At 48.9% G+C, this 13,964-nt stretch overlaps 1 protein-coding gene and 1 pseudogene across 1 annotated transcript in view; both read left to right on the top strand.

Annotated features, from left to right (window-relative positions):
- LOC114710196 (transmembrane protein 132B-like) overlaps positions 1 to 13,964 on the top strand; it is a 188,567-nt gene that overhangs the window by 94,696 nt on the left and 79,907 nt on the right. Inside the window, exon 2 of the mRNA XM_037198261.1 lies at positions 11,600 to 12,489. Within this exon, the coding sequence (XP_037054156.1) occupies positions 11,684 to 12,489 (806 nt within the window). The 5' untranslated portion in view covers positions 11,600 to 11,683. The remainder of the gene's footprint in view (positions 1 to 11,599; positions 12,490 to 13,964) is intronic.
- LOC114710205 lies at positions 960 to 1,161 on the top strand (annotated as a pseudogene).

Consider the following 13,964-nt stretch of genomic DNA (forward strand, 5'->3'; position numbering starts at 1 on the left):
TCCCACTGGAGTCTCTGTGTCCATTCCTTGCCCTCCTCACAGGTTCTTATCCCACAGACTTCGAGGTCATAGGGCCAGTTAAAGGCATCTGTTGAGCCTGTCTTTGCTTTGGTTAGGATCTGGAACCAGCTACGGGGGAGGGGGGAAGGGGGGCTGGCTCCGCCCCTTCCCTGCTGTGTGACCTAAGACTAGTTTCTTGACATCTCTGTGCTTTCACTTCGACCTCTATCTATAAATAGCTAGGAATATATTACCAATTCACGTGACAATCATATATTGGTACTACTAATTTGAAAATAATATAGGTATTTTATAGGGTTGTGCAAAGACTACATGCATGAGACTCAGTGCCTATGAACACGTTTAGAGTACACATGGACCGTGTTAGTGCAGTTAGAACAGCTGCCGGCACACAGTAGGTCTGCAACAATCCCTAGTTGCTGTTACTATACTGTTACCATGACTGCTGTGTTTTGCATTTATGTGTTTATTTCCTTGTGTCTATCAGGGCATGTATGTATAAGTAGAGGTCAGAGGATAAGTTACAGGAACTGGTTCTTCCCTACCATGTGAGTCCCAAGGCCCCGAGCACCTTTACCTGTTCAGCCATCTCACTGGCTACTGGCACCAAATCTTATTCATTGGCTACTAAATGGCTGATTGGCACCAATTCCAGCCAGCGCTGTACCCCCCTTTTCGGAGACCTGGCAACCTTCAGAACGATACCAGCCCCTTAATGGTACATTGTATTTCATTGTACTCACAAAAAAAAAAAAAATTTTTTTTTTGTCTTTTGAGACAGGGTTTCTCTGTGTAGCCCTGGCTGTCCTGGAACTTGCTCTGTAGACCAGGCTGGCTTTGAATTCACAAAGATCTGCCTGCCTCTGCCTTCCGAGTGCTGGGATTAAAGGTGTGTGCCACCGTGCCTGGCCCCCAGTTTTTAAAAAAACAATGTTTGAAGCTTTGCGCAGTGGCAGTATCGTAGCCAATGAGGTTTATCCGAGGCGCGATTATTGCTAATTGAAAAAAAACAACGTTTGTCTTCTCTTTCTGACTGGAAGTCCCTCTGCAGCAGGGTAGATCTGAACATGGCGGTGCATGGCTTTAATTCCAGCATTCAGGAGGCAGAGGCGGGGGGATCTGTGCAAAAGTTTGAGGCCAGGCTGTCTACATCCAGGGAGACAGCGAGACCCTGTGAGGAGAATCTCTGAGCAGTTAGAAACGTCAGTCCACTGGACCGTCAAGGTGGTGAAGACCCCCAAGGTCACATGGTTGAAATGCCACCTCTGTAGAAATCCTGCAGGGCTCTGCCACAGCTTCTGCAGGGAACGGCTGTGGCTTCACTTGGCTCCCCTCCCCTGCTTACTTCCTGTTTTGGAAAACAGTAGAGTGCCTTTGAAATTGGTCCTGTGAATAGCTTTGGGTCTCTGAACCAGCTGCCAAGTGTGACTTGTTGTTTATGTGTATGTTATGTGTCATATATATATATATATATATATCCTCTTGTGCCAAATGACCACAGAATAGATGGCGGCAAGCACAAGAAACTGTTACTCACACACTGAACCAGAAGCCCAATCCTACTCATAGCACCTCCCTCAGCTTCCTGTCCAGTCCAGAAGGGCTCGAAGGAAGAGGCCCTTGGGTGTCACTTTTGCCGTCTTTGATAATCTTATTTTCAGCCAGAGTTGGTTGGTTGTTATCGGAGGTTGCCTCTCTCCTCAGCAGGATGAGTAAGAGACCTTGGTCTGTGTGCATCTGTCGTTGGATCGGCCGACTAGCCGATCAACACACCCACCACAGTCCGTGTACCCACCGAGTCGTTTGAGGACACTGGTGGACAAGTGGGGAGATGGTGTTGTGAGTGCTTAATCCAGCTGGACCTGAAGCCGGAAGCCAGCTTTGACTGACTTTAGTTCTAGCTTGGTGGAGACCTATGCAACGTGAAGGAATCATTTCGTGGGGCTGGTGAGGTCACTCAGCGGGTAAGGGGCCTTGCCACTAAGCCTAATGGCTTGAGTTTGATCTCCAGAACACGTGGTAGAAGAAGCTGTCCTCTGACTGCTGTGGGATGGTCTGTATGGCAAATGTATTGCTCTGATTGGTCAATAAATAAAACACTGACTGGCCAGTGGCTAGGCAGGAAGTATAGGCAGGACTAACAGAGAGGAGAAGGGAAAGAACAGGAAGGCAGATGGAGTCACTGCCAGTCGCCGCCAGGACAAGCAGCCTGTGAAGATGCCAGTAAGCCACGAGCCACATGGCAAGGTATAGATTTATGGAAATGGGTTAATTTAAGCTATAAGAACAGTTAGCAAGAAGCCTGCCACGGCCATACAGTTTGTAAGCATTATAAGTCTCTGCGTTTACTTGGTTGGGTCTGAGTGGCCGTGGGACTGGTGGGTGACAAAGATTTGTCCTGACTGTGGGTCAGGCAGGAAAACTCTAGCTACATCCGACTGCCACTCATATGCTGTGGCACATACGTGTACGCACCTATAGGCACATACGAGATAAATAAGGAATGGAAAAGAATCATTTTGTGTGTGATGTGTGTGGAGGTCAGAGGTCAACTTTAGGGCCTCTTCCTCAATCACTGTCCAGCTTGTTTTTGAGGCAGAGTCTCTCACTGAACTTGGAGATCCTCCTACTTCTGCCTCCCGATGGCTAGGATTATAGGTGTGAGCCATTACACCTGGCTTTTTATATGGTTGTTGAGGCCTGAAACTTGGGTCCTTATGCTTGTGTGACAAGAACTTTGAAAGAGACAAGCATACCCTTAAAAACCACCTAAAAATCTACAGATTTATTTACTTATTATTTTTGTGTGTACATATATGTGTGCCTGTGTGAATTTATCTGCACCATGTGCGTGCAGTACCCATGGAGGCCAGAAGAGGGCATTGGATTCCCCTGGAACAGTTGTGAGCCACCATGTGGGAGTTAGGAATGGAACCTGGGTGCTCTGCAAGAGGATCCAGTGCTCTTAACCATGGAGCCCCCAAATAGTAGCCTCCAAATAACCACTTTCCAGCCCCCCCAATAACCAGTTTTTATTTCAGTAACGAACAAATGAAGCCTCGTTTCAGTTAGTGAGAAGTCCAAATTAAGTGTCTCTCCATGTGACACTCCCCACAGACGTGCATGGTGGTGGCAGGTGGCTTTACTTGGCCCCCTCGTGGCTGGTGGGTGGGAGGAAGGGACACTGAATTGCCACGGGGGCAGGGACTGTCTTAGTATATAAATGGAGGTGACAGGCGGTACGGGGCCTCCTGCCTAGGAACCTCTCCGCCCCCGGTGGGCCTCATCTGCTTTCTAATCAGAGGGCAGCAGGGCTGTCAGGATCATTTAGCCAGTGTCTCTCTCTTCCTTAAACATCTCCAAGGTGCCCAATTTAGAATAAATATAAATGGAAATTAGGGTGAGGTCCTGAGGACATCCTACCGTGTAGCAGCTGACAGTGTCTCTAGGAGGTCAGAATTACTGTCAGGACGAGAGCTGTAGCATCCATTTAACGAGGCCCTTTCTACATCTGCTACCCCATGGAAATCTTTCACGTGGGCTTAACAGCCCCTCTGCTTTTTCTCGTCCGTCTTGATTTCCCCCTGACTTAGAGGCAGCTGCTTACGTTAAGTGTGAGCCCTGTGGTTTGAGTTCTCACTAGGAGTAGGACCACAGCTGTCCAGATGTCAAGGAGCCGGTGATGGCGCGTTAGCTGGTGTGTTATTTACTTTCTTATTGCTGTGGCAAAAATGAAGGTCGGGGGCAGCTGTAGGCAGGAAGGGCTTGTTTTTGGTTCCCAGTTTGAGGGTGCATGGTCCAATATGGAGGGGAAGGCATGGTGGGGGGAGCTCGAGCTAGCTAGCTGGTCACATTGTGTCTATGGTCGGGAGGCAGAGAGACATGGATGCCGGGGCTCAGCTCACGCTCAACTTTTTAATTAATTAAATAACCGTGGATGGAGGGGGGTGATGTGTGTGCATGCCACGACCCACGTGTGGGGGTCAGAGGACAATTTTCAGGAGCTGGTTCTCACCTTCCACCTTGTTAAGTCAGGGCCTCTCTGGCTGTTTTTAACCACTGGGCTGCATATTCAGGCCAGGTGTCCCTTGAGTGCCTAGATGATTCTCCCTGTCTCTGCCACCCATCTCCCCCTAAGAGTGCTAGGATTATAGATGTATGTCACCACATATGGCTTTTTTCTCTTTTTTTTTTAAAGATTTACTTATTTATTTATTAATTCTTTATTTTTATTTTATGTGCATTGGTGTTTTGCCTGCCTGCATGTCTGTGTGAGGGTGCTGAATCCCCTGGAACTGGAGTCAAAGATGGTTGTGAGCTGCCTTATGGATGCTGGGAATTGAATCCATGAACCCGGGTCCTCTAGAAGAGCAGCCAGTGCTCTTAACTGCTGAGCCAACCCCCCCAGACCCCCTTTCAAAATAATGGGTTCTAGAGATCAATCTTGAGTTTCCAGGGTTGTCAGGCTAGTGTCCGAATCTGTTGAGCCGTCTGCCTGGCCTTCCTTTTTATTCCGTCCAGGACTCCAGTGCGTGTGAAGGCGCCGCCCACACTCAGAGTGGCTTTTCCCTCCTTGGATAAACCTCTCTTGAGCCACCCCTGTGATACACCCAGAAACATGTCTTCTAGGTAATTCCAAATCCTGTCTAGTTGGCAACGAGAGCGTCAGCCACCCCAAGGGCTCATCTTTAGCTGCTGTAAAAGCTCCCAATGGTGCATCGACTCTATCAAAGACGACTCCTCACTTATACTCTGCAGACGTCCCCCCTCATCCAGACACCCCACCTCATCTTATCTGCAAACATGCCCCCTCCATCTCTCCTGCTGATGGGTGTGTTGTTCCTTTTGCTATTTTGATGCTTTTGTTCCTGCCCAGGCTCTACGGAGATGCCAGGGAACGCGTGCGATCAGTCTGCCGCTTTAAATTGAACTCCGTATCTTTGTTTTGTAAAGGCAGAGTGTCAATATTTCTTCGATCGAATAAGCAACACATGTTCGTTCTGGAGTTCTTGAAAATTATCTATATAGAATACAGAAGGCTGAGAGGCACCTTGGGGCAGACACCTGGAGCCTCAGCCCTGCTAACAAGAGTCTGTTTAGGCTTTGGGATGAGAAAGTTGAATGAATAATTCGACGTCAGGTTGGAAGATGTCAAAGATAGCCAGATGAGCTAAACGCAATTTGCTATGGTAGCCAGAACAAAGTGCCACAGAGCAGGAAACTGTGACAATAGTTTTCTCACAGCTGGGACTGGAAGTCTTAGGTCATGATGTCAGCAGGTCCAGCTTCTTCTGGGGCATCTCTCCCTGGCTTACGGGTAGCAGCTGTCACCCCATGTCTTCTGGGGTCCTCTGTGTTTGTACGTACTCTGATTCCTTCTCTTTCTTTTCATAAGGACAAGTCATGTTGAGTTAGGATTCATTCGGGTGGCCTCATTTAAACTGAATTGTCTCGTCCAAGACTTTCTCCAAATACAGCCACATCCTGGGGACCTTGGGGTTTGGAATGTGTGGCGTATGATTGTATTGGTTACCTTTCCAAGGCCTGTGATAAAACACTGTGGTAAAGGCAACTTAAGGGAGAAAGGGCTTATTTGGCTCACTGTTTGAGGAGCAGAGTCTCTAATGGCGTGAAGGCCCTGGTGGCAGGAGCGTGAGGCGGCTGGTCCCGTGGCATCCACAGTCAGGAAGCAGAGGGAGATGAGCGCTGGGGTTCAGCTCACTTTCTTCCCCTTTAGTCCATCCCGGCCCCCGGCCCACGGGATCGTGCCACCTACATTAAGCACGGTTCGTCTACCTCATTCAACCTAATCAGGATAATCCCGCACAGGCATGCTAGAGGTTTGTCTCCTTGCTGGTTCCAGATCTTGTCAAGTTGAGAGTCAACTTGAGCCAACGTAATAGAACTTGTTTATTAAACTATGCTGGAAAACACACACTGATTCCCACTGCAAAGCATCAGTAGGTGTGTGGCTAAGCATGAAGGTTCTAAGTGCACTTTGGGCATAAAGCATGAGCGGAAACGTAATAGAGATACAGAGGGCGAGCACCAGAGTTCCAGGACCAGGAGAAATGGGAAAGCATGGCTTAGAGAAGATGGTTATTTAGGAGAATAGTCTCCAGGGTCCAGGATCACACCAGGAATAAGTGATAAGAGTGGGTGTTAGTGGCTGGTGGTGGGGTGGGGAGCTGTGGAGGGTGTGTGTGCTTCCTGAAAGGGAACATGAAACTAACATACACACAAATCACTGGCTACTGGTCAGATGACGCCCCTTCCTCCAACAATCATTAATTGCCGAAAGTCCCCCAGGGAGGGGTAAGTTGCCTCCTACCCACCCCCAGTCAAGAAACTAATGTGACTCAGAGGGGCCACACCAGAAAGAAGCATGCAAGTTAGGGGGACTTGTTGAGAAGGGAAGAAAGGGAGGGGTGAGAGAGAGGGGAAGCCAGTGTGCGTGAAAGTGACCGAAATTCATATAAATATAAATGTATGGGACTGTCAAACAAACAAATAAAACCCCCGAAAGCCTAAAGTCAAATCAGCTCATCCACTGTCTGAATCCAGGGCACAGTTTTCAACTTCTGTTGATTCTTACTGTACATTTTTTCATGAGACAAATTTCAGCCAGACTCAAGAATTAAATATGGAGATGGACTCGTGTGCACACATCCATGTTCATGCTACCATCCACAGAAACACAGGGTGTCTTAGGGTTTCTATGGCTGTGAAGAGACACTATGCCCACGGCAACGCTTATCAAGGAACACATTTAATTGGGGCTGGCTTACAGTTCAGAGGTTTAGTGTGTTATCATCTTGGCACGACATGGTGCATGTGGCAGACACGGTGCTGGAGAAGGAGCTGAGAGTTCTACACTTTGATCCGCAGGCAGCAGGAAAAGAACTGGCTTGAGCTTCTGAGACCTCAAAGCCCATCCCTACAGTGACACACTTCCTCTAACAAGGCCACACCTACTCCAACAAGACTACACCTCCTAATAGTGCCACTCCTTATGGGCCAAGCATTCAAACACATGAGTCTTTGGGGGCCATTCCTGTTCAAACCACCACACAGGGTGAGAGTGGAGGTGAACCCACATTATACTTTGGGGTACTGGGGAGCCATGGTGACAGAAAGGTTGATGACCTTGTCCTCTGTGGCATTGCTTCCCTTGGACTGTTCTTTGCTGTGGCAGGCCTGTCTTGCATGGAGGACCACATGGGGGACCAGTTCAGTCTAAATAGAGCACTGTGTGAGTCCTGTATTATCCCTCCAGGTCCCATGGGAAGAACTGAGCTTCTTGCTTTCATGTCACGGACGGTGTGGACTTTACGAGCTGGGTTTGTTACCACCTGAGTCCACGCAGTGTGCAATCGGCTGGTGGAGTTACTTGCCAGCAGTCCAAGAGCGATTAGTGGCAAGACTCTGGCTGAAGCTTGACTGCTTGGTTAGATCCACGCTGGACGTTTACTGTCTGTATGAGTCTCAGTGTACTGTGTAGCTTCTTGAGGTTGATGGTGAGGGTGATAGTAATGATGGTGGTGATGTTGATGTTGATGTTGATGGTGATGGTAATGATGGTGGTGATGGTGATGTTGATGGTGATGGTAATGATGGTGGTGATGGTGATGTTGATGGTGATGGTAATGATGGTGGTGGTGATGATGTTAATGATGATGGTAATGGTGGTGATGATAGTGATGATGATGGTAATGATGGTGGGTGATGATGGTGATGATAATAGTGATGGTGATAATGGTGTTGTTGTTGATGATGATGATGGTGGTGATGATAGTGATGATGATGGTGGTGATGGCCATGATGGGGATGATGGTGGTGATGATAATAGTGATGGTAATAATGGTGGTGATGATAGTGATAATGGTAGTGATACTGGTGATGATGATGGCAGTGATGGTAGTGATGATGGTGATGATGATGGTGATGATGAAGTGATGATGGTATTGATGATAGTGGTGGTGATGATGAAGTGATAATGGCATTGATGGTGATGGTGATGATGGTGATAATGATTGTGATGATGCTATTGGTGATTATGGTGATGGTGATGGCATTTTTGTTTTCCTTTGTCCTTAGTCTTCTATATTTTATCTTGTTTTTGTTGCTATAATAGTTACTCACCTCTAACACTCAGTGGCCAAGCTGGCTTCTGTTTCAAGACTGGCTCACAAGACTGTCTGTCTCTGCCTCTGACTGTTCACTTTATGAGTATACACATGGTGTTCACTCAGTGCTCAGTTGTGTTCTTGAACCTTCAGAGTGGTTCTTCTTCCTACTGATGTTTATTTTGGGAAAAGAGAAAAGAAAATCTGGCCTCAGAGACTGTGTTTCCTGCCTCCCTGAAATAATGTTGGCACTCACAAAGACCTCACTCTCGGTCCTGTCTTCACGACCCTGAGACTTGTACAAGTGTAGCTACACCCAGGCCACTCAGGTGCCAGTGGGTAACCAGCAGATGGTGAGGGCCACAGTTGGGCATACTGGTGAGGAGTTTGTCTTACTGGTGGTTTGGAAAGACCTGCCAGTCTGGGCCCCCGAAGAGAAAGCTTTCTGTGCCTGGGTCTCCATGCCCATGCTATCTCCATGCCCATGCTATCTCCATGCCCATGCTATCTCCACGCCCATGCTATCTCCACGCCCATGCTGCCTGTGGGAATTGGAGAAAGAGACTCAGCTGCAGCAGCACCCTGCACCTCTGTCCAGGCTGGTGACCCTCAGCCACACAGCTGGTGAGTCATTTCCCAGATAGGGCTGACGGTGGTACTGCTGGAGACTATTTTCCAGGTCTGTGGCTCGTTGCAGCTTTACACAAAGTCTGCCTTTAGGGTTCAAGGCTTCAGGTCCTACCAGTCATGACCAAGGCGCATGTTCAGAAGGTGTTGGTAGGCAAGCACAGCAATGTTATGCAGCCACTCTCTTTGGGTCTCCCGGGACCCCGTGAACTGCTTCATTACGCATGCTCCTTCATCCCCTCCTCTGTCCCAGCCTGAGCTCTCTTGGAGACCTTCTCAGGGCCACCTGCACTTGCTCCTTTGCATCCGAGCATCAGGACTACAGCCTCTTCTCGGTCTAACCTGGGCTTCACTGTTTGGCTCCCAAGGAAGCCAGGAAGAACAGTCCTTTCTGCTGGCTCCCCGAAACCTTCCTCCTTTCCTGCTCTGGGTGCCTGGCTCCTGCTTTCCAGTGGCAGTCAGCTCTCTAAGAAAAAAAAGCAGGGTTGGGGATTTAGCTCAGTGGTAGAGTGTTTGCCTAGCAAGTGCAAGGCCCTGGGTTCGGTCCTCAGCTGTGGAAAAAAAAAAATAGCAGACCAAACAGGGCCTCGTGTCCTAGTCCACGCCCGGGCTCAGTTCTGCCTGCGGATGGGAAAATGAATGGCGCTTCTCTATGACATTTTGGAATCAGAGGGAGGAATGTTAGCTTCTCAGGCCAGGGCTGGAGCGTTTCCCAGGACAGCCTCCGGGCTTCATAAATGCTCCTAAATCAGGGTAGCATGCTTGGTTACTAGCTGGCGGGAGGAGAGGATGGGGCCTCAGCTGTGGATGTCTATGGCTGTCCATAGAGGCGGTGAGACAAAATTTATGTCACAATTTGCTTGATTGATGGTGGGACAGGAGTGAGGCCTCATAGGGATGTGTCTGATAAGTCGGAGGCTTTGCCTAAAATGAACAGAAGGAACAGCCTTAGGTTCCTCGTGAATCCATTTTTTTGAGTGATGTAGCATAACCATATGAAAGATAAAGGAATAAGCCAAACCACAAAGAAGGCGGAGCATGTGAAAGTGTGTATTTATTTTGACTTCCTTTTCTGCATTTCTAAATAAATTAGAATTTTTTTTTTTTTTTTTTTTTTACGTGCGTTTCTGATCATTTAGCCACACTCCTCCTCACAATCCTCTCTGTCATTTGCGTAACATCTGCTAAATTAGAATTTAAACCCTGCTCTGGACATTGCCTGCATTTTAGGACCATAGGAGGGCCAGGTGCCCTCATAGTCCCTCCAAAGGGGGTCACCTTTTCCTGATCACTGTGGTCCAATGGTGAGCTATTCCATCAGAAAATTCACCTGGGATTTAATTTTCTGTTTGGAGAGCCCTTCCCCCCCCAAATCAGCATACTCAAGCAAATTCTAATTTAAATTTCATCTGGTGAAGTAATCCAGACTTGGAAAGACAAATGTCATGTTTTCACTCCTATGTGGAGCCTAGATAACACACACACACACACACACACACACACACCTATATACCACAAACATATGCATACACATACATACCTACATACACATATACTATAAACACATACATATATGTACACATACCACACACACACACACACACACATACACACATGCACTCACACATGCAACACATAGTACACACACGGCCTGTTTCTGGGTGTGGGTTACATGTTTTAATGAATGATGCTTGGCTATTGTAACATTAGTTGAAAATACTAAATAGCAAAAAAAAAAAAATCTTTGTTGGGTTACACAGACACACAGATGTAAGTACATGTATACACACATGTATATATAAATCTTCACTTTATCCAAATAGGGTCATATATGATAATCTGCTTCAGGATGCCTGAGACTGGGCAACATGTAAAGAGGAGAGGTCTAGGGCTGGTGAGATGGTTCAGTGGGTAAATATACTTCCTGCTAAGCTTAAAGTCCCAAGTTCAAATCCCAGGACCAACCCCTGCATGTTGTCCTATGACCTCCACTGTGTGAGAGAACCTCTCACCTGGTGAGAGAACCAACCCCTGCATGTTGTCCTATGACCTCCACCTGTGTGCACCACGGCACATACAATCACACACAACATTCAAAAAAGAATAGAGGTTTAGTTGTGTGTGCATGTCCTTTCCCATGATGCACTGGTTTTAATCTTATATACCCCTAGTTGTACATAGGCACAAGGTGGTAACTCGGGGGAGGGAAGTCTCCTCCAAATTCACTTAAGGACACAATTTTGGTTTACTGTGTATGTACTCCAAACCGGTTCAGGCCAGCTTGACCTTTCCATTCTTCATACCTGGATGTATTGGGAAGATATATGAATAGGAACTGTCTAAGTCTGATCGTTGGTATGGGGGGAGAAGCCTGTTATTCAGAGAGTAAGTGTAGCCCAAGTAGGTAGGGGACCAAGGTTGCTGGGTGCACTGTTCAGAGAGGGTTGTGTGCACAGTAAGCAGTTGCCGAATGCATTGTTAGGAGAGCAGGGTGTGTATAACCCAAACCAAGTGGAGTCCTGGGCTTCTCATCATTCCCTATGCTTGACTCCCTTGGATGGGAAGAGTTAACATTTCTCCTCTTGAAAGGCAGCTGTTTAACTCCAGGACTGTTGGATTTTTGGGCAGTTGGTCTACTTTGCCTTCTATACTGGGCTTTGCTGGGAGATTCTTAGGCCTTTTTGACTTTTTCTGTGATGAGAAGGCTGCACGGCCACGGTGCACCTCGCTGGGATGGTGGGTGGTGATGGCGTTACGTCGTCGGTTCATTTCCTCATGTATCAGCACGGACCTTGACCCTGACCCGGCTTTCCTTTCTTGTGCAGAGAGCACGGGTCGAGGCGTGGCAGACAGTCTGCAGAGGTTCTCTTCGCTGCCTGCCTATCTCCCAGCCAGCTTCCACGTCTCTGATGCAGAGGAGGCGTTCTTCCTCAAGGAGGCCAACCAGGACCTCATGCGCAACGCCAGCCTGCAGGCCGGTCCGCCACACTCTTCATCCACCGAGCCCAGAGCCCGCCCGCCATCAACGCCAGCTACGGCCCCTTCTCTGCGGAGAAGACGGTGCCTTGGGACTTCCTGCTCACCCCCACCCCTTTTGGAAATATGGAGCGGTTCCCTTTCAACTGGAGGCTCAAATCCCACATCCTCGACAGCTCCATCTTTTCCAACAGACCAAAGTGCAGACACTGTTCTATGTCACTGGCATGGGCTGGGATGACAATGACCCTGGGGATGATCTCCCCTGCGTTAAGATGTTTGCTTTCCCAGAGGCCAGGGAGGTGGCGGCCAGCTGCCGGCTGCAAGGAGCCCCTGGGCTGTGTGTGGCAGAGCTGGAGCTGTTGCCTGAGTGGTTCAGCTCGGGTCTGGACCTGGAACCCGAGGAGGAGATCCCGGCGATACTGGGTGGCACGGCCATGGAACTCTTCTTTGCTCTTTACCCAGCCAATGAGGCTGGTCAGTGCCCGCTGGAGGAGGAGGGCAAATGGGAAAACAACATCCACTCAGAACAGGAGGAACCTCAGCCGGTGCTCCCTGCCCGGGAGAGGATCGGCAGTGTGGTGGTCTACCCTACCCAGGACGACCTGCGGTGGTCCTTGGTGAGCCTAGACGACAACGTCGCTCTCTCCATTCCTCTGAACCTCATCCGGGAAGGGGACACGGCTACCTTTTTGGTTTCTCTGACCAGTGGCTCCGTGGCAGAACAGTTCACGCTTCGGTAAGTAGGTTTTGTGCATCCGATGGGGGGGGGGGGGGGGGGGGGGGTTGGCTCTTGGTGAACCCTGAGCTGCCGGCTACTAGGGTGGAGCTGGTCACTCGATCGCTGTCCAGTGTTTCTCAGAGGTTCACGTGTTTGATTCTAGTTAAGGTGGTGAGGATAGGTTTTATCCACTAGTTACCAACAGCAAAGAGCTGACCTCTATTCCCATGGGAATCGGGGCGGTTTTAGAGAGAGGGAGGGTAGAGCAGATAGCTGAAGTAGAGTGATGATGGGCTGGGGGTTGGCAGTGTGGATGAGGTACAAGTTTCATTTGCTGGCTGACTGGGACTGAGTTAGTTAGAGGTCTGCCATCCCCAGAGCCTGGGAGACAGAGCCCTGTCTTTCCGGAGGATTTTCTATTTCAAAGAAATGGCTCTTGGGTCCTTGAGAGAGACATTTGTGGGCTATAAGAGATACGTGTTTATGGTTCAGGGAATGCTTTAGAAAGAGGAGTTAGTATCAGACCTTCCCAGATGCACTCTCAGGCATCTGGGGCCCTTCTGGGGACAGCTCTCTGTCGCTGTGGGTCACTCTGGAGTCCTGTCATATCTCAGTGCAAGGATGGTGAGGTTGCCCAGTACTGAGAGTTTTGCAGGCCCAGAGTCCAGTGCCGTGGGACCCTCACACGAGACTCACCTCAGATGACAGCTGGGGGTTGGGAGACATTCTGGAAAGTGCTCAGTGGTGATTCAGCTCTCTGTGCCGTCTTTTGTCTCTCTTGATGATTTCTCAGCTCTGTTGCTGTGGCCCGGAAGCATCCAGGATGAGGGGCTGGGTTGCAATAAAATATATTTACAAAAGGAGGCATTTTTTGACCTCTCCACTGGAATGATCAGATTGAAGCCAGAGTAGGAGAAGTCATCCCCCCCCTCACCGTGTGTGTGTGTGTGTGTGTGTGTGTGTGTGTGTGTGTGTGTATACAGCACAGGTCAACTAACTGGGCCCGAAGGGTGGGAAGAATTTGAGGGTGGGCAAAGGAGGTGAATCCAAATGGAAGGAGGACCTTAAGCAAGAGATGAGGACCACACAGGTATATTAAAGGTATATTAATCTGAGGCTGGGGAGACGGCTTCATCAGTGGGCTTCATCAGTGGAATGTTTGCTGTTCCCGTCTCCCCTGGCACTTTATTTTGTTTTGATTTAAACCACCCTATCTAACCCTGTCCTCTCCATCATTACACTGAGCTTTCAAGAGTGGATGTTTGCAGCTCCGTTCACGGCCGGATGCGTTGCAGCCATGCTCAGTAGATGGACAGCATGTGGGTGTCTTGCTCTGGGCTTCCTGTTTAGGGAGTCCCTTTGGACAGTGAGGGCTTGAGATGATGCTGGTAAGGTGAGCCCAGACCTCCCAGCACCGGGGCACTCTCTCACCAGGGGCTTGTTCCTCTTGGCCAGGTGACTTCCCCATTAAAATTCTCCTGGGTGGTGGAGTC

Source organism: Peromyscus leucopus, chromosome 23 (assembly GCF_004664715.2).
Source record: "Peromyscus leucopus breed LL Stock chromosome 23, UCI_PerLeu_2.1, whole genome shotgun sequence".
In the NCBI taxonomy this organism is placed as follows: domain Eukaryota; kingdom Metazoa; phylum Chordata; class Mammalia; order Rodentia; family Cricetidae; genus Peromyscus; species Peromyscus leucopus.